This window comes from Castor canadensis, chromosome 9 (assembly GCF_047511655.1).
Source record: "Castor canadensis chromosome 9, mCasCan1.hap1v2, whole genome shotgun sequence".
Classification (NCBI taxonomy): domain Eukaryota; kingdom Metazoa; phylum Chordata; class Mammalia; order Rodentia; family Castoridae; genus Castor; species Castor canadensis.
In genome coordinates, this window is record NC_133394.1 from 97,724,460 (window position 1) to 97,745,971 (window position 21,512).

General features: G+C 35.8%; 1 protein-coding gene across 14 annotated transcripts in view; it reads right to left on the reverse strand.

Annotated features, from left to right (window-relative positions):
- Rufy3 (RUN and FYVE domain containing 3) overlaps positions 1 to 21,512 on the reverse strand; it is a 78,785-nt gene that overhangs the window by 13,143 nt on the left and 44,130 nt on the right. For all 14 annotated transcript variants that reach the window (XR_012435788.1, XM_074042050.1, XM_074042048.1 and 11 more), the window contains 8 exons: positions 15,084 to 15,207; positions 14,814 to 14,875; positions 13,077 to 13,142; positions 11,246 to 11,315; positions 8,675 to 8,767; positions 5,240 to 5,323; positions 3,225 to 3,392; positions 2,651 to 2,748 (listed from right to left, as the gene is read on the reverse strand). Coding sequence is in view for 13 of the 14 variants with exons in the window: in XM_074042050.1 (XP_073898151.1) it covers positions 2,651 to 2,748; positions 3,225 to 3,392; positions 5,240 to 5,323; positions 8,675 to 8,767; positions 11,246 to 11,315; positions 13,077 to 13,142; positions 14,814 to 14,875; positions 15,084 to 15,207 (765 nt within the window). In the remaining variant the exon portion in view is untranslated. The remainder of the gene's footprint in view (positions 1 to 2,650; positions 2,749 to 3,224; positions 3,393 to 5,239; positions 5,324 to 8,674; positions 8,768 to 11,245; positions 11,316 to 13,076; positions 13,143 to 14,813; positions 14,876 to 15,083; positions 15,208 to 21,512) is intronic.

Consider the following 21,512-nt stretch of genomic DNA (forward strand, 5'->3'; position numbering starts at 1 on the left):
CACAAAGAAAGCAAGAGAATAAGTCAGCTTACTATTCAGAGAGAGTTCATTATTTTAGTTCTGTTTGCTTTAAATGCCATGTCAGAACCACTGAGAAAAGTCTGATACATTTCAAAAGCACAGTTTATGAACACAATTTTGTTTTAATGTTGAGCATTAAAATGATTAATACTTTCTTACCCCCAAAAGTCAATTTGTTGAATCATAAACTTACTTGTAAGTAAGTACTTAGGTAACTTTCTTCCCAATGTAAATAACCTATCATCTATACCAGAAGTTTCACATTCATTTACAAATGTGCCATTAACTTTTGAGCTATTACTATACTTTGATGTTCAGGACCCTCCCTGGTTAAAGAATCACCTGAATAAAGGTAGTTATCTTGGAAGGGAAGGGGTAAGGGAGGGTAATGGAAGGGATAGAATAGACCAGAGTTAAGTATACTCACAGTGGGTATAAACTGAGAAACTCCTTTGAACATTCACTTAGAAATTAATAACGAAGGGGAGAGGGGATAAAGGAGAATGATGGAGGCAGTGAATTCAACTATGATATACTGTAAACACTTCTGTGAATGTCACAATGTACCCCAAGACAACAATAAAAAACTTTAAATAGACAAAAATGATATTTAAGCTAGTAAAATATATTTAAAGCTAAAAAATAAATTAATAAGAAAAGACAGGACTGTAAAATTGGTACAGTGTGTGTAGGGTATTTGTGGGAGGGAAGAGGGTGAATGAAGGAGACTAAAGTGAGGGTATATGATTGATGAACTTCATATACCTATCTAAAATAGAATAATGAAACCTCTTCCAAACTGTTTAAAGTGGTGTGGGGCCGAGGGGAAGAGATGGTGGGGGCGCTCTAACCAATGTACAATATTAGCTTATTTGGAACTGTCACAATGAATCCCCTATGTTTAACAAATATATCCTAATTTAAAAAAAGGAAGATATCCATTCATCCATTCAGTCACAGATTTACAGAATTTATCCCTTATATGTTCAAGGTACTGTGACAGATCCAATGGGGATCTTAAAAGATTAGTTAATTAATCTCAAGGAACTTATACTCTCATTGAAAGATAAGGTACAAAATAAGGGACTATAAGGTAAAGCAGACAGTGAGAAGTGCTATAGTTATAAAAAGAGGTGGACATAAGGGCTATAGGAATTCCAAGGACATCATTTCTAGCTGGGAAGAGATAGGAGAAGAAGCTTTTTGGGGGGTGGGGGTGGCATTTGAGCCTACATGTAAAAATGTATCTGAACAACATGGGAGTGAGAAGGAGCAGAGCATTTTTAACTGGTGGAACTATCAGGAAAGTAATGAATGGGAAAAGTGGAAAGCTATCTAGGGATCAGTAGTTTAGTTTTGCTTAAGTGCAAGAAAGATGATGAGTAGGTGTTGGAAGGTGGAAACATCAAGTGATTTTGGGTGGCACACTATATTCGATCTTGAAGTCCCAGCTACTTGGCTGCTGAGTCACCAGGAAGAATACGGTGATCTCACACATACAGAGAAACAAGAGAGTGTCACAGGGAGAAGAGGTTCTTTGGACAGAAAAGAACTGGTGAGAGGTTGCTGATCAGAGGATAAAAACTCAAGACTGGTCTCCAGATGCAGGTAAGAGTGGAGACACACATTGCAGGTATCAGTGGAGGTATACGACTATTCAGGAGAAGGCAAGGAGAGAGGGTTTAAATAAGGGAGACGAAGACCCAGAGTAGAACCTTGAAGAGCACCTTTTAGAAGCCCTAGCCATCACCCAGCGCCATAGTATCAAAGACTTTAGTAATGATAAGCTATCTTTATCTCAAACTAGCAAAAACACTGTCTTTCTTATTATTGCTTATATCTTCTCTTCAACAAAATTGTAGAACCTGTTCTGCCTGGAAGCGAGGAAGGTGGGAGGGAGACGGAAGAGGGTGGGGGAGCAGCAGGGAGAAATGGCCCAAACAATGTATGCACATGTGAATAAATGAATAAAAAAAAAAATGACAGGATTGAGTATTTGTGAATGTAAAGCCTAAAATGTTTGCCATGGTCCCTTTTCGTATGTCAATCTCTGTTCTAGAGTGATAAATCAAAGCAACTTTAATAAATGAAAAAAAAAAGTAATGAAAAATAAAAATCACACAATTACAAATATTTAAAAGTCCTTCCAGCCTTGTCTTTTTGGGCAGGGTTCCAACCTAGGGTCTTATGCATAAGACCAACCTAGGGTCTTATGCATGCTAGTCAAGTGCTCTACCACTGAACTATAAGCTCCACCCAGAATCTGTGCTTTTTTAATTTTCTGGTAGTACTGGAGCTTGAACTCAGGATCTTATGCTTGCTAGGTAGGCACTCTAACACTTGAGCCACTCTGCCAGTCCCATCCTTGTAAGTATACTTCTTCTGACACATGACAGTGAAATAGGTTAGGTTCCCATTTCAAAATAGTCAGGACAGGCTGACATTCTTAACGATGTTTTCAATGACATCTTATAACTAACACAGATAACATTTAACTGCTTTTCTTTCTATCAACATGTCTGATTTGGATTGGGTGAATTTATTTTCTATTTGTTGACTACACAGCACATTCTTCTCAGTTCTAGCACTGACAGCTCAGTGTGTTTCATTAAGGAAATACCACTTTTACCTCTGTTCCAGCTGTTTAATGGTAGCAGCCATCTGATTAGTCTTCTCTTCCAAACGGCTATTAAGTTCACTTTTCTGTTTGACTCCTAAGTCTGAACTCTGCATACAGAAGAGTTGTAAAAGATTTTTATGAAACGTGTTTTAAGCCAATGGTAAATAGGAAATGGAGAAAGAGAAATGCTCATATATTTATACATCAGTTAATTTCCAAATGGGAAAACCCCAAGTGCAATTGGTTAAAATTAAAATTATATGCAGCCTTATCACAATATCAAAAGGTTCATTAATTTATCATATTGCAGTAAAAAACTAATGGAATGAGCAACTTAACTGACATGTTAGGCTGAAGAGTAGAAATAATCTTAGATGATAAAAGACCTACAACTCCCTTTACAATGTCAAAAGTGGCCTTGATTTTTTTTTTTAGAGGATTCTAAGACAATATGATTCTTAAAGTGGCTTACTGGCAGTTGGCTTCAAAATAAGATGTGACTCTTATTTGTGATTCTACAGAATAAGAAGGAAGCCCCAGGATTTCAGAGAGCTAGTGAGTATATTAGTCCTATTTCCCTTACCTGCAGCTTAAAGGCAAGTTCATGCTTGAGAGCTCTGAGATCATCCAGCTGCTGCCTCAGAGATACCAGGGCATCCTGCTTCTCACAGACATCCTTTTCCAGCATCTTCATAGCCAGTTCCATCTCCTGTCTCATACTGATCTGGATCTCCAGTTCTTTTTCAACATCCTGCCACCAAAGGTAAATAAATTGGTTACACGCTTTCCTCAACAGTACAAACAAAATTTTAGAGAAAAAGGTAGATCAAAACCCTTAGTTCTGAACATTCTGGAAAAGAGCAAAAACTATCACTCATTTCAGAGACATTACTAATAATAAAAATAATTAGGATAAGTACAATAACAGTTGCTTAATAACAAATAGACCTGAAAAAGGTGGTAGTCCAAAGATATTGATAACTGACATGTCCTGTTACAGAAACATACATAAAGTATTATAGTAGTAACAAAATGAAGCAGTTTCAATTATCCTAAAATTGAATACTGATATATTCAAGAGCCCAAGGAATCCAGAAGACACTATGGATCCCTAGGATAACTTCTCAGTATGGCTAACTGAAATTTTAGATTCACTTAAAATGAAACTCTTTTTTGTTTCAACCATTATTACTGCAACATTATTCAAATGAACAAAGATACAAGACCTGAGGTTCTCTTGCATTCATGCTATGCTCAGGACATAACTTGGATCTTGCCTACTTTCTTAGCTTCTTGCCTTCTTAACATTTATCTTACTGTGATAAAAATAATCTGAAAAATGTTAAGATTTTTATTATATGCCACTTAACTGAGACTTTCTTCTTTACATGATTAACATGATAGAAAATGAATCATACTACTTCTGAAAATGCTGACATATGTTATTCCTAGATTCCTCCATAAGAAAATTATTTTGAGATCTAAATTATAAATTAGATCTAATTTATAAATTAAAATGGCAAATGTTATTAAAGTAACAATGCTGTATTTCCAGGAAACCTGAAGTTCTGTTATACTCTGTTAATTTGGAATAACTTATTAGTACAAATTAAGTCATCCCTTATTTTCAGACTTTCCCCCATTGTTTTTATTAATGTATATTAAATTGCACATAGTGAGGGATTTCCCCCATTCTTAGAGACACTATGGAGGGGTTTTTGTTTGTCATATTGTCTGTACTTCAAGACAAGTTAATATGCAAATATTATAGGTTACTGAGATACTAATACTGGATAAAACTTATTATAGGAGTTTCCTTATAAATTTATATATGTATATATATGTATTCACATATATACATTTATGTATTTTAATTTCTAAAAAAATTTTTAATAATACTACTGAATGATACATTTTTCCACACACATCTAAGATCAAGAATAAATTCAGGTTGGATGCCAGTAGTGCACAACCATAATGCTAGCTATGTGGGAGGCAGAGATCAGGAGGATTGAAGTTCAAAGCTAGCCCCAAGCAAACAGTTTGAGACCCCATCTTAAAAATACTCAACACAAAAAAGGGCTGTTGGAATGGCTCAAGTGGTAGAGCGTAAGTCCCTGAATTCAACCCCAGTACCGCCAAAAGAAAAACAAAAAAGAACAAATTCAGAAATGAAAGCTAAAAGTAAAGGTAAAATTCTATGCTTATGATTCTTAGTAAGGGGAGAAGAGCTGCCACTTCCCAGGAGACATAACAGAATCTTCCAGAGGTTAGGACTAAGGTAGGAGTGGGGATTACATAATATAAAGAAGTAGGTTTTATACACCTAATGTTTCTTATGTTCCTATAATACAAACTATAAAAGCAAAAAAAAAAAACCTGGCAAAATGTTGCTGCTTCTGAGAATATTTAGAAAAAAGATTAAGAAAGCATTATAGGGAGTGCAAGTTAAAGAAGTAAGAGACAATTTTATAGGATTTATAAAAATGTTACACAACACTACTGATATTGCTGATCTTGGTCTGTCAGATAAAACCTCTACGTAGGCCATTACCTTTTCATGTGTTCCTGAGCTACTACAACTTAAGCAAAGTTTACCAATCGTAATTGTGTCTCCTCCTTTAAATGCTTCCTTGCTTCACTTAGTGCTTGGCCTTCTGCACTTCTGTCTTGCTTAGGACCCTTGAAAAGATAAATAGTACATATTAAGGGATTTAAGTAATCTATATCAAATTAGCAGATACTAGCATTGCTATTTAGGAAGAAAAAACAATGATACCTAAGCAGGCATAACAATGAATGAACACAGTAAAGAAACTGAAGTCTAGAAAAGCTGACCTGGGAGTTTCCTGCCCCTTTATTTAAAATCTTTTTTTTTTTTTAATAAAATTTTTATTAAGGAATATTCATTATACAGGGGGGATTCATAGTGACAATTCCGATTAGACTTATATTGTACATTATTTACATGCCCCCATCATCTCTCTCCCTTAGCCCCCTCCCTACCCCACTTAAAGCAATTGCAAGAGGTTATTTAGTAGTTTCATATAGGTATATGAAGTCCATCAACCATATACTGTCACCTTAATCTCCTTCCTACACCCTCCCCCTTCCCACTAGTACCCACCCACACACACTGTGCCTATTTTTCAGTCCTGATTTTCGTTATTAATGTTTGACATTGACATTCAAAGGGGTGTCTCAATGCATGCCCACTGCGGGAGTGCTTTACTTTGGTCTGTTCAATCCCTTCCAATAATCTCTCTTACTCCTTTACCTCCCTCCCCCTGTTTTTCAACAGTTTTCAGTACACATCCTTATATCCTCTACTTTACATCTTATGGTATGCCATGTTATGGTTGCTCTGTCATTCTCTTTTCCTTTTCTTCTTTCCTCAAGTTCTGTAGAGAAGTTCCACTGTTACAAACATGTTCTACAACTGAGTTTGTGTGTGATCATACTTGTTTTTGTGTATATGTTTATCTTTGGATCTGTCTTCCCTGTATGAGGGAAAACATGCATCTTCTGTGTTTCTGATCCTGGCTAACTTCACTTAGCATGATGTCCTCCAATTGCATCCATTTACCTTCAAACCCCATGTCATTATTCCTTGAGGCTGAGTAATACTCCATTGTGTATATGTACAAAAATAAGTACTACATGTTTTAAAAATCAGCCTTTATAATTAACAATATTGGAGGATAAGGAAGAATGATGGAGGGGGTGAATTCAACTATGATATATTTGATATATTGCAAAAACTCTTGTAAATGCCACAATGTACCCCCAGGACAACAAAAATTAAAAAAAAACAAAAAAACAGGACTGACAGTCAAAGGTTTAAATGGTACTACATTCATTATACAGAGATCTCACAACTGGTGCCTTCAACTATCTGGAGATCACAGCTAAAAATAAGGAGGCCATCAAAACATTCTTTTCAGCTGAGCAATGGTGGCTCACACTTGTAATCCTAGCTACTCAGGAGGCAGAGGTCAGGAGGATTGTGGTTCGAAGCCAGCCTGGGCAAATAGTTCGAGAGACCCTATCAAAACCCATCACAAAAATAGGGCATCACAAAAATAGGGCTGGTGAAGTGGCTGAAGGCCCTGAGATCAAGCCACAGTACCACAAAAAAAAAAAAAAAAAATTCTTTTGAGCTGGGCACCAGAGCTCAGGCCTGTAATCCTAGCTACTTGGGGAGGACTGAGATTGGGAGGATTGCAGTTGGAGGCCAGCCCAGGCAGATAGTTCGAGAGATTCATCTTTAAAATAAACAGAGCTAAATGGACTTGAGGTGTGGCACAAGTAGTACAGAAGCTGAAGCCCTGAATTAAAACCTTAGTTCCACCAAAACCCAAAAAAATTCTTGTGAGCATTCATAGTTGTTTTCATGAAGTCCACATGTTAATGTTAAACACTTGCTCTCAATCTGTCTCTTTTTTATTGCAGTACTGAGGTTTGAACTCAGGGCCTTGTACTTGCTAGGCAGGTGCTGTACCACTTGAGCCAGGTCCCCAGCTGTAGTAGCTCTTTTGGTTAGGGTCTTGAGTCTTTGCCTGGGGCCAGTCTCAGACTGTAATCCTCTTACCTATACCTCCTGCATAGCTGGCAGGTGTGCCCCACCATGCCCAGCTTGTTGGCTGAGATGGGGTCTCAGGAACTTTCTCCCTGGGTTGGTTTCTAACCATGATCCACTCAATCCCCTTTTCCCATGTAGCTGGATTACTGGTGTATGCCACTATACCCAGCCTGAAAACCTTTTTGTTTTTGCCCATTCAGAGCCTAGCTTCTCTTTAGGAACAAATTTCATAGGTGGATAGCTGGTTGGATTCCTAGGTCATGGTACATTAAAAACATGACAATGAAAAGAAACGGGGACGCCTCCTAGAGATAATAACACTAGGCTAGAAGTGGTGGTGTACACCTATAACTCCACCACTTGGGAGGCTGAGGTTAAACTAAGCCACATAGTGAGGCTGGCTTGGAGAGACAGAGATTAAGAAAAGCACTAGTGCCAGCAATAAAAGATGTCAGTGAACTGATGGCTCACACCTGTAATCTTAGTTAGGAGGTACAAATCACAGTTTGAAGCTGCCTGGGGAGATAGTTTGCAAACCAATCTCAAAAAAAACCCATTACAAAACATGGCTGGTAGAGTGGCTCAAGTGGAAGAGCACTTGCCTAGGAAGGATGAGGCCCTAAGTTCAAACCATGATGTCACCAAAAAAAAAAAAAAAAAAAAACAGAACAAAAGAAAAAAGGATACCAGTGAAAGAAATCATAAAAAACAATCACAACCATGTACCAATCTGGAAATACTTAAGTGTAAGTAATAAAAGATCCATCAATTTGAATAGCTCCCTGAAGTAGTGCCACTATAATCTAGTACAATGTTGACGGTTAGGATCCTCAGTCATCATAAAGGATAAATGTGTTAATTATGTTCTCTAATTTAAAAGACTTTCATGCTGGGCATGTGACGTATGTCTGTAATTCCAGCACTAGGGAGGCTGAAGCAGGAAGATCTCAAGTTTGAAGCCAGCCTGGGCTACATAGTAAGATACTGACTTACAAAAGCAAAAACAAAAAGGCTTAGAATTGTGCAATATTAAAAGGTTTGTAATAATCTCATAGACATGTATAAAAAATTAGTGTTTAAGGGGTTACAATTACCTAGAAAATTCATTTATATATGGTAACATTTTCCCAGTGATAACAGAGAAGGGAAGTGTCACTTTTAAAAAATACTAGCCAGGTATAAAAATAATGGTATACATCACAAATATAATGGCTGAATGCAGTACAAATCATTAGTACATAAAAAATAAGAGACTGAACTAGACTTTCTTGAAGCCTTGAAATGTGTAAGTGGCAGGAAGCCAAGGCATATGCTCTAGGGAAGGACATAACCTCCTGTAACCGTCACCATGAGCTCAGTTATGCGTGAAGAATAGATAAAAACAGTGCAAATGCCTGCCCACACACTGATGTGTTCTCTATGAATATTTTATAAATTCGGTTAAGATTCACCTTTCGATTAGATTCCAGTATATAAGAACTTTCTTCTTTAACTCGTTCCATTTCTTCTTGCAAGGTAATGATTCTGTTGTTTGCAACAGCAAGCTGTTGATAAATTCAAAAATAATCTTTTACTTTTTTATTAACTTAGTATAAAATAATTTATAATCTACTAGGCCATAATTTTCAGTCTTGGATATTCTTGGAAATAAAGGAAGCTACCTATAACCCAGTAAAAGGTCCTTATAAATTGGGCCTGATGGTTCATACTTGTAATCCTAGAACTCAGGAGGCTGAGGCAGGAGGATTGTGAGTTTGGACTATGCAGTGAGACCCTGTCACAAAACAAAAAAATTCTAGGAGAAATATCTTTCATGTAGGTTAATACAAAAATTAAAAAAAATACCTTCTATTGCTATTTTTTTTGAGACAGGGTCTCACTATGTAGTTCAAGTTGGCCTGGAACTTGCTATGTAACCCAGGCTGGCTTCAAACTCTCAATCCTCCCACCACAGCCTCTGGAGTGTAGGGATTATAGATGTGCATCACCATGTGTGACTCTGTTGATGCTTTTATGTGGAAAATTTTCTATGCCCAAAGGGTAATTAAACAATTAAGAAAACAATTAAATAAATTGTTTATCCTTGTAAACAATTGGATAACTTGTAAACGTATTTAGTAAGAATATCTATTTGTAAACTAATGTAGAAGTCACTTCATGACATGGGAATCATATTGCAAATCTTCTTTTATACATGATTTCTTTAAAGATTAAAGAAATGGACTCCAGAGTTCCCATGCTAAAAGATACTATACTAAGCATTAAAGAAACTTTTTTCATATCAACACTTAAAAAAGATAAATTCATATTATTAGTACACTGCTAAAAGCAAACATTTAATGTAATAATATATAACATCCCCATTCCATAGAAGGGAAAAGTATTTATTTACTTACTAATTTTTAACTAGTCCCCGTAAATCCAAAATTGGAAATGAAAAAAAGCACTCATGATTAGTTTTATTTGCTCTCTGTAAAGTACCCACAGTGCTACCTATTTCTAAAAGTTCAAAGTTTCAAAAATAAATGCTACTGGGAAAATAAATAGATTCTAAGGGTCGTATCCATAAAGTTTTGGTTTATATATATAACTATATGTTGCATAAATACAATTACATATATATATATATATATATATATATACACACATACATCAATATATACACATACATATATAGATACATAATTTAAGCATCTTTATCCAAAAATGAAGCCCACAGAGCTAGGAAGTAAGGCATTTTTGAAAATTGTAATAATGAAGCCAGGCATGGTGGTACATACTTGTAATACCAGCACTTGGAGGATTCAAGGTCAGCCTAGGCTACATAGTCAGACTAAGTCTCAAACAAACAAACAAACAAACAATTATATCACTTTTGTACCACTTTTGGGATTGGCTTAAGTGATAGAGTACCTGATTTGCAAGTATGAAGCCCTGAGTTCAAACCCCAGTCTATCAAAAAAAAATGTTTGTTCTGAAGAAAAACTGATTACATAGCATATTCTTGACCAGTACTTTAATGTGATTTTATTTTAACCAAATTTATCTCACTATATATAACAGGACAAGTATAATTAGAAACAGAAAAGGTTTACTTTTGAATGATCTAGATAGTTTTAAGATTTTTAATAGAAATATCTAATGCTATGAGAGAAAAAAATCTGTAGCTTAGTGTAAGGAAAGTACTTGTTGCTAAGTGCAGGTAGATACAGGTGGTTAGCTTAGTAATTACTTTCCTTACACTTAGCCTTTGGCAAGTTAGGACAAAACATTTGTCATTTTTAGTAATAAGACATAAAACATGAGGTTATTTTTCTCTTGTATTTTAGGGACTTTTCTAAGAGTTTTCACATTTACATTTTTACCTCATCTTCAGAGTAACTGTGAGGTTGAAAGGGGAAGAAGGATAAACATCCTCATCTGCCAGTGAGGGAACTGGGCCTCTTAGAGGTCAAGTGATTACTTAGTCAGAAGCACACATAAGTCTCATGACATGTAAGCAGGGATTATAGGTCTTCTGATCAGTGCTGTTTATTTGTCCCAAGGAGAAAATAAGAACATAGCTGAGAGTCTGCCAGGCTAGAGCACATAGATGAATGCCTGGCACACATTAAATTTTCTTTAGCTCTACACATAGTGCCCAAAATGTTAATTGTTGTAGGTTTTGTTTTTCGTGGTACTGGCCAAAATGTTTATTCAATGAATAAATTATGAGTGTCATGCTATATGCTAAATATTTACTCTAGTCCAAACAGAAGGTACGTGAATAGTCAGGTAACATTTACTCTAGTCCAAACAGAAGGTACGTGAATAGTCAGGTAACATGCCCAGTGTGGTCTAACTAGGAAAGTGAGAACTTGGGATAAGCCAACTTGTCAGTCAGGACAAGGAGTTATATACAATTGTTGGTATTATCTAAAAAGCCAAATCCTTCAGTTCCAAGGTTAACTAGAAATTATTGTTTCTACTAATGCACATTATTAACTGTAATAGGTCAATTAAGGAATTTCCAAAACACTTACCTCTTCTGTCAGTTTAGTGTTTGATTTTTCTAATGTATCTACTTTTGCCTGAAGATTGTTTACAGTAGCACTATTAAGAGAAGAAAAAAACCCCATAATGGCATCTTTAGAAAAATAGAACAATATTCTGTACATTCTTTTTTAAACACCCATGACATTTATCATTCTTTGCATTTCTACAATTTTTGGTAGACTTGTAGTTCCTAAGATGGTGTACAAAGCACTGTGTCTGCCTTAACTGCGGTATCTTTGGCACTGGAGTTTGTATTCAGTAAGTATTTGCCCAACAAAATAAAAGAACTAATGCACTAACAAAGTAAATTTTAAGGTTTACCTATCTATATATGACAATAACAAGTTACATGAATTAAGTGTTTACCTGTACCAAACACTTCTAAATTATTTTATTTGCATTATTTAATCTACTAATTTCAACAAGCCTATGCGTTAGTTATTCCCATCTGCAGTTAATGAAACTAAGGTGTAGAAAGAGTCATGTTTATATTTCATTTTTAATTGTAAGCATATCTTTGCTTGGCTGGTACCTACATAGTTTATTATAGTCACTATTAGTTCTTGGTCCCCAGAGAAAATATACTTAAAACTGTTTTTGAATTTGTTAGCTGAAACCAAGACTACTCAAAATTTATACTACACTAGTATAGTCACATTATAAATCTTAAATTAAGCTGGGTTCTAGTGGCTCACGCCTGTAATCCTAGCTACTCAGGAGGCAGAGATTAGGACAGGATTTTGCAGCCAGCTCTGAGCAAATAGTTCTCGAGACCCTATCTTGAAAAAACTCATCAAAAAAGAAGAGCTAGTGGAGTGGCTCAAGCAGCAAGAGCAGCTGCTTAGCAAGCAAGAGGACCTGAGTTCAAACTTTAGTGCTGCCAAAAAAACCCAAATAAACAAAGCTTTAATTAAAAATGTTTTCTCATAATAGAATTATGAAAATTCTATGAACTATAAACAAGAAAACAAGATATTCATTAATGGATATATTAATTATTTTTCTGAAATACTCAGTAGTCTTTAGCATGACAGGGATATCAAAAGCTTGGTTTTTTTTTTTTTTTTTTGGTGGACTAGGGCTGTAACTCAGGGCTTCATGCTTATACTCTACCACTTGAGCCACACCCAGCTATCAATAGTTTTTGAGTTGTTCTTCTCAAGACAGGTAACTAATGTTTTAAATAAACACTCGGTGAGTACTTGATAAATAGTAGTGATGATGAAGAGAGGATGAATTAATACTATCAATTCAATGAAAAACACAAGGTAGCAAGAGAAGTGGTTTACCCAAGATCAGTCCTCCAATGTATGGCTTTATCTACCGCACCAAGAGAGCTGCCAATTACAACTGTGTGTGTCACATGTTTCACATATTTAAAAATTCTTGGATGAAGGAGTGGCTCAAATGGTAGAGTACCTGCCTACCAAGCACAAAGCCCTGAGTTCAAACCCCAGTACAACCCCCCCCACCAAAAAAAGGTAACCTAATTTTAAAAACATACACAAAATACAAAAAATTCTTTTTCTTTTTGCAGTACTGGGATTTGAACCCAGGGCTTCCCACTTGCTAAGCAGGTACTCCACTGCTTGAGCCACAAACCTCCAGCCCAAAAATTAACCAAAAGAGTTATAACTTCATAATAATCTTATATTGCCTTTCACTAATGGTCACCAAAACAATGAATATCATTTATCCAGGGCCTGTGCTGGCAAGCAGGAATTTTACATATAGTTGTTGAATATTGTCTTTTCCTCTCTCCCAACAAATCCCCTTTCCCAGTAAAAGAATGTTATTTATTCATCAGATGAATTTTACTTCAGATGTCTGTTGAGTTCTTCCACATAGTTCTTCTGGTCCAGAATTGCAGTAATCTGACCATCCCTAGGGAGGTGAAAGAGAGGAAATAGAAATAAAATCAGTAACATTAGAAATACCAAGATAACTTTTCATAAAACATGAGAAGAAACTTTGGGCACAGATACACTGAACCAGAAAATAAACTTGATGTATAACCACCTAGACAAATCAACAAGAAGTTAAAAAATGAACAAAAATCCAAAGTAATAAAGCCTTTATAAGTACAGGGGTGGTGGCACATGACTATAATCCCAGCACTTGGGAAGCTGAGGAAAGAGGATTGTGAGTTTGAGGCCAGTCTGGGCTGTACTGTCTCAAGAAACCAAAAAGAAAAAAAGAAAAAAAGCCATTGTTATATAGCTTACAAACCTTAGTAACTTAGGTTAGATGTATAATATCTTATAATCTATTAGTACATTTAAAGATAAAAATTTTCTTCTTGCAAGTTAATACAAGCTTCACTTATATTTATAGCAACAATTTTCTACTTGTCATAGGGATTGAGTTAAACTCACTGAGGTATAAACAGCTGTTCTCAAAGGCTATATATTTGCCTTTCAGTGGTATTTACATTTAAAGTGAGTAAAAGGCTGTCATAAAAGTATTTATTATTACTTGAGAAAATAAAATGTGGAAAAAGGACATCCACTTGTAGAACTAACTAAATAATATGTACAAGTTAAACACACTCTTCAACTGAAAGACAAAATTAAGTTCACATACCTCTACAACTACAAAAAAAAACCAAATGATATAATCATAGACTCAATGTCCAAGGTTAAAAACATCACACTAGCTGGGCTTCACACCTGTAATCCTAGCACTTGGGAGGCTAAGGCAGGAGGATCATCAGTTTGAGGCCAAATTGGTGTATACACACCCCAAAAAAAGCACCCCATCACTATAATTATTTTCTCAAATATTAAAGATGCATTTCTGATCTCTAATCACCTAGCACCAGAATATTTTAAAAACTATTTTTGGCTCAAATGGTAGTGTGCCTGCCTAGCAAGTGTGAGGCCCTGAGTTCAAACCCCAGTACTGCCAAAAACATGAAGTCAATGGCACAGAAAGTCTCTAAGACAGTTTTTGTTTTCCCCGGAGAGTGTCAGTCTTGCTATGTAGCCCAGGTTGACCTCGTACTTTTGATCCTCCTGCTTCAGCCTACCAAGTGCCAGGGTCACAGGACTGTAGGATCTCACTGACCATGTCTGTTTTTAAGCACGACTTTAAGAGATGGAAAACTAGATTCCTGTCCTTTCTTCCTTCCCTTCTCTTTCACCCTTCTTTATTCCCTTCCCTTTCCTTCTATCTGTATTTCTATTTGTTTATTTTTAGTCAGTGCCTCACTATGTAGCACTGGTCTTGAACTTGCAATCCTCCTGCCTCAGCTTTCCCAGTGCTGGGATTATAGATGTGCACTACCACATCCGGTGTGAGAATTGGAATCCTTTGGAAAATTTTTGTCTTCTCCTGAACCACAAAGCAGGAAGGAAAGTCATTCAACTAAAAACCCTTTTGGGGTTTAGCAGTAAGAACAATAGTCAGATATTTTTAGGAAATTTTCCTAAAGCTCTGTAATAAAAAATTATTTTGGGAAGCTTTTTAAATCAGTATTGCAAACTTTAAACACTACTAAAGGGAAAAAATTACCATATCAGAGAAAAAAAGAAGCCAAATTTTCTTTGTACATACCCTTCACTACCTTTACTGCTGTTTCCATCCTTGAGATACATTGAGAAGTCTATAACGCCAACCTACAGAGAGAATTTTCATAATTTAATATGAAACTGGGTACTTTTTTTTTTCCAGGGCATAAAACATTGTCTCATATCAAAATGAAAGAAAATCTATTTAAGATTCAGGCCTCTCTTCTAACTTGTCTGGTAAAATTTAGTTAATTCAAATCTTGATGTAACAGAACTCAGAATGATGTACCTAGTTAAATGAATATTTTTCTCATACCTGAGAGTCCAAATCTTCTCCTTTCATACAGAAATTGGCATCAATGACATTAAGACCCACCAACAGACCAGCAATTATAGCTCCTTCTTCTTCCATCATGAGGGCGTTGGGTTCATAGAATTCACTGTAAAAGAAATCCAACAAAGACTCTAATAAAACCTCAAGAAGCCAGTGATGTAATCATGAAATGAGCAGAAAAACACGTGTCTCATAGGTGAATATATATATTATAGATATTATTGTATCTATGATAATGTAAAAAAATATTTGAAAAGCCTTTAATAAATACTTCATTATGGGTAACAGATGTGTGAACAGATGGCATAATAAATAGTTTGGCTGAAAAAGATGTGATCAGAATTGTATTATGGTTGAAGTGAACATTCAGACTGGATTTTCTAGGGGATACACTCACAATCTTTTATTCATCTAATTTTTTTTTTCAATACTAGGGCTTGAACTCAAGGCCTTACTCTTGCTAGGCAGGTGCTACCACTTGAGTCACTCTACCAGTACTTGAGGCACTCTATCAGCCCTTTTTTGTGCTGAGTATTCTTGAGACAGGATCTCTCCAACCTTGCCCAGGCTGGCTTTGAACCGAGATTCTCCAAGGCCTGAGCCACTGGCACCTGGTGTGTTTGGTTTGTATTTTAAAAACGTCTTTGCATTTTTTTTGGAGGTACTAGGGCGTTGAACTCGCTTGCAAGGCAGGTGCTCTACCTCTTGAGCCAAATCCCCAGTCCAAAACTTCTTTACTTTTAATTCTACTTCAGCAAAAAAAATTCCTTTGATGCAGTGAATAAACATCTTAAAACGTAAACTGTTGAATCACATACATACACATGTACTTTTTTTCTTTGCAATATTGGTGATTGAATGCTAAGTAAATGTTTTGCCAGTGAGGCATAACCAAGCCCTACATATATTCATTTTTAACTAGCAATAATTGCCTAATAAGCCAAATATACAATAGGTTAAAGATGTTTTAAAACTTCTAAAGGGCCTGGGTGCCAGTGGCTCAAGCCTGTAATCCTAGCTACTTGGAGAGCTGAAATTGGGAGGATCATGGTTTGAGGCCAGCCTGGGCAAAAAGTTATCAAGACTCCATCTTAACCAACAGCTGGCTGTGGTAGTACATACCTGTTATTCCAAGCTATGTGAGAGGCTGATGTCCGGAGGACTGCAGCTCCTGGCAAGCCCAGACAAAGGCCAAAAAAAATGCCCTATCTCCAAAATAATCAGAGCAAAAAAGTGGCTCAAGTGGTGCAGCACATGCCCAGCAAGCATGAAGCCCTGAGTTCAACTCCAGCACACCCCAGACAAACAAACAAAACTTCTAAGGGCTTTTTTCTTCTATAAATTGATTTTTATTTCAGGAAAAAAAAGTAGAAGCAAGGAAGAGAAATATATTAAGAAACCTTATAATCCCACCTACCAATAGCCTGTTAAGATGTTGATATATAGCCTTTCAGATTATTTATGGAGACGTATACATATTTTTGAGGGACACTGAAAAAGGAATTGTACCACTATAGTTAACTTGAAATTTGTTTTTGGCTTAAAAGTATTGATTTCAATAAATAACTGTCCACAACTTTGTTTACACTGGTTTTTATAACATTCCACTGTATGGGTGTATTACCTTTTTTTTTTTTTAACCTCTTTTCCTTTGGGGTTTATTTCAACCCCTCTCTGAAATAAGTCGCTTGGGGCTTTTAGTAACATGAATCCCATATGGCATGCATAATAGACCAAAAATAACTCAAATAAAAAGCAAGAGAAACAAAACACCTGTAAAATTCTGAATGGATATTCTTGAAGCTCTACAGATGACAAAATACTACTTATGACACACCTAAATTACACACACACACACACACACACACACACACACACACACAAACAGTGACATATTCTTACTATACAGTCCTGCAATCATGTTTTTTAGTACTTACCAACAGGTTACACAAAAACCTGTAAATGGGTTTTAATAGCAGATCTACTCATAATTGCAAAACTTGGAAGCAACTAAAATGTCCTTCAGTAGCTGAATGGATAAACTGTGATACGTAGAGATAACGGAATATAACTTAGCACTAAAAAATGAACTACCAAACCATGGAAAGACATGGAGCGACTTTAGGTGCATATTACTAAATGAAGGTAGAGTCTAAAAGCAATATGATTCCAACTACCTGACAATCTGGAAAAGACAAAAGCAAGGAAAAGACAGTAAAAGACTGAGGGGTTGCCAGGAGTTGGGTAAGAAAGGGATGAAGAGGTGGAACAGAGAGGAATTAAAAGGCAGTGGAACTATTATGTGTGATACTATTACGACATATGGATACATGCCATTATAAATTGTTCAAAATCTACAGAGTTTATAATATAAAGAGAAAGCTAAAGTAAATTATGAGCTTTAAGAGACAATGATGTATCAGTACAGGCTCATCAATTACAACCAATGTATTATTCTGGTGTGGGACGTAAACCACAGGGATATTACCGAGCTGGGTGTGTGGCTCAAGTGGTAGTGCACCTGCCTCGAAGAGCAAAGCCCTGCTCAAAACCCCAGTAATGCAAAAAAAAAAAAAAAAAAAAAAGAAGAAAAAATCTCTGTACCTTGTGCTCAATATTGCTATGAATCTAAAATGACTCTAAAAAGACACTAGAAGCTGGAAAGACCTCTTATGTTCATGGATCAGAAGAAATAGTATTACTTAAAATGGCTATACTACTCAAAGTAGTCTACAGATTCAATGAAATCCCCATTAAAATTCTAATGTCATTTTTTATAACGATAGAAAAATCAGTCCTAAAATTCATATGGAAGCACAAAATATCCTGAGTAGCCAAAGTAATTCTGAGCAAAAACAGCAATGATGGAGGAATCACAATACCTGACTTAAAATTATATTACAGAGTCATAGTAACAAACATAGCATGGCACTGGCACAAAAACAGACATGTAGATCAATGGAACAGAAAAAAGACCCACAAATAAGCTCACAGTTACAGCCATCCAATTTTTGACAAAGGCACCACAAACATACTTTGGAGAAAAGATAGCCTCTTCAACAAATTGTATTGGGAAACTGGATATTCAGTATGTAGAAAACTGAAATTAGACACCTACCTCTCACCTTGTACAAGAAATAATTCAAAATGGAAAACATGAAACTTTGAAGCTACTGCAAGAAAACAGGAAAACCACTTCAAGATACAGGCATAAGGAATGCTTTTCTGAATAGGACTCCAGTTTTTCAGGAAATACGAGCAAGAATTGACAATGGGGATTGTGCCAAATTTAAAAAGATTTTGCACAGCAAAGGCAACAATCACCAGAACCAAGAGACAATTTAGACAATAAGAGAAAGTCTTTGCTAGCTATTCATCAGATGAAAGGATTAACATATTGAATATATAAAGGGCTCCAAAAAGTAAATGCCAAAAGAACAAACAATCTGGGCAAATGAACTGAACAGACAACTCTCAAAAGCAGTACAAATATTCAACATCCTTAGCCATAAAAGAAATGCTAACCAAAATAACACTGATAGTCCAATGATATTCATTGATATTCACTGATATTGGCTATCATCAAGAAAACAAACAAACAACAACAACATATGCTGTTGAGGATGAGGGAGGGGAGGAACCCTCATACACTATTGGTGGACATGTACATTAGTGTAGCCAGTATGGAAATTAGTATGGAGATTCCTCAAAAAACTACAAATAGAACTACCATATGATCCTGCTATAACCACTCCTAGGCATAAACTTGAAGGAATGTAAGTCAGGATACAATAAAGATATATACCCATGTTTACAATGTTACTATTATAATAGCAACATTCAAACTATGGAATCAGCTTAGATGCCCACTAACCAATAAATGGATAAAGAAAAAGTGGTACACACACACACACATATATATATATACACACACACAATGGAGTATTATTCAACCATAAAGAATAATGAGATTATGTCATGTGCAGGAAAATGGATGGAACTGGAGATCATCATGTTAAGTGAAATAAGCCAGACTGAGAAAATACAAATATCACATGTTCTCTCTCATATGTGGAATCTAGACTTAAAGAAAAACAGTGCTGGTGGCTCACGCCTATAATTTGAGCTACTCAGGAGGCAGATATCAGGAGGACTGAGGTTTAAGGCCAGTCTGGGCAAATAGTTCATAAGACCCTATATCTCGAAAATACCTAATACAAAAAATGGCTGGTGGAGTCGCTGTGAGGCCCTGAGTTCAAACTCAGTACTGCCAAAAACAAAAACCAAAAAACACATGACATGACTGTAAAATGGGGACTGTTTGGAGGTGGGAACCCAAGGGAGTGAGGAGGGCTAAAGGGAGGGTAGTGAATATAATTTAAATACTTTATATGCATGTATGAAAATAGAATAAGGAAACCACATAAAACTGTTTATAATAAAGGGGTTATGGGGAAGAAAGGAACAGAGGTGGTGAATTTGATCAAAGTACATTATATGTATATATGGAAACATCACAATGAAATCCCTTTGCACAATTAAGAAATGCTAATAATTTTTTTTTCTGGAGCTGGGCATTGTAATCCCAACACTTTGGGAGGCTGAGAGAGGAGGATGTCAAGTCCGAGACCAGTTGGGCTACAGAGTAAGTTCAAGGCCGTTATGGGCTATATAGCAAGACCACGTCTTCTCAAAAACCCAAAACAAAATCTTTTTTGTGGGGTTGGGGGTATCACTCAGTGGTAAATCATGTGTTTAGCATGTGTGAGTCCCTGGGTTCAATTCCCAGCATCCAAAACACAAAAACAAGTAAAAAGCAATTCAGTGACTTGAAACATTAATTTTCAACTAATCTGACATTATCATTAAGACATAATTGCAATCTATTGGTTTCCACCAAAGTCACTAGAGACTATTCAAGGTCAGTCTCACTCACTGCTAACAACACAATTCATTGATTTTTGTTTCTTGTTTCCTTTTTGAATCTCTATAAATATGTTAGTAAACAGCAAAGAAGTTTAAAAACAGCACAAGAATAACCTACAAATTTACCAAAATTTTCAATCACTGATCACATGCTATTTTTGTCTTTTGATAACTTCCGAAGGAAAATGAGTAGAAGTGCGATGAACAATATTCAACAGTTTATTCTCCTAAAGTTTTACCTTAAAAAATTTTCAGATACTGATTCAGAAGTTAAACATGGCTGTATTCCCACATATTTCAAAAATGGTTAACAAAATGTCAGATGGCATGATGATATATTAATTTTTCTAGTTTGATATTTAACACATACACAGAATATGCACATTTTAAGTGTATAATTCCATGAGTGTTCCTGAGACACATCTACCTATATAACTGTTATCCTGATAAAGAAAGAGAACCCAAGAAATCTTTTTCTCTCCCAGTCACTATCCTTACCTCCTCCTCAAGGTAACCACTGTCCTAATTTCTATGACAACAGATAGATTTTTACCCATTCATTTATGTAAAAGAATTATACAGGACACAATTCTTGTGTCAGGCTTCCTTTGTGCAATATTTTATTTGTGAAATTCCTATATATTTTGAAGGTAGCTGTAATTCATGTGTTTTCATTGCTGGACACTATTCCATGGTAGGAATATACCACAATGTATCTGTTCTATTTACTGTCAATAGACTTCTGGGTTGTTTCTAGTGAATATGGATTATATAGTGTTTCTCAGAATGCTCCTGTACATATTTTTGGTACATATATATATGTATTTCTGTTAAACATACCTAGGAGTGAAATTGCTGGGTCAAAGCGAGTGAAGATATACATAAAGGATGATTTTTTTTCCAGTTCACAAGAGTGAATCTATTTACTTTTGTGCTCTGCTGGACAAAGACTTAATACTCTAGATCCACTTAGAATCACACAATTTTGATCATGGACACACTCCTGTAGGTATCTACAGCTTGAACACTAGACTCCTTGCCATTTTAAAACTTGACTTCTGTAAATTTTGGCCTTTGCTTTATGGAAATAAGTAAACTCCTCTGACTGGTTCCCATTTCTTATTCTTGATTTATTTTCTTTTCTTAGTAAGAAAACAGCAATCAATGGCATATGTAGCTACAGCAATATCAAAACATTTCTTATATAAACTAGCTTCTTGGAAAACCCGTCATTTCTTTCAATTCTGTCACTTGCTCTTTCTCACATTATTTCTCTAAGGCAATCTGCTGTATATGAATTTCTTTTGATAATTTTTAATGGCCTAGAACATATATATAAAAGTATACAAATCATGTGGTACAGCTAGATGCATTTTTCATAAAGAGAACACACTCATGCAGCCAGTGCCTAGATTAAGAAATAATGAATGCATTACCAGAAACTCATTGCCCCTTCCTACTCCTTATTACCCACCCCAAACCTGG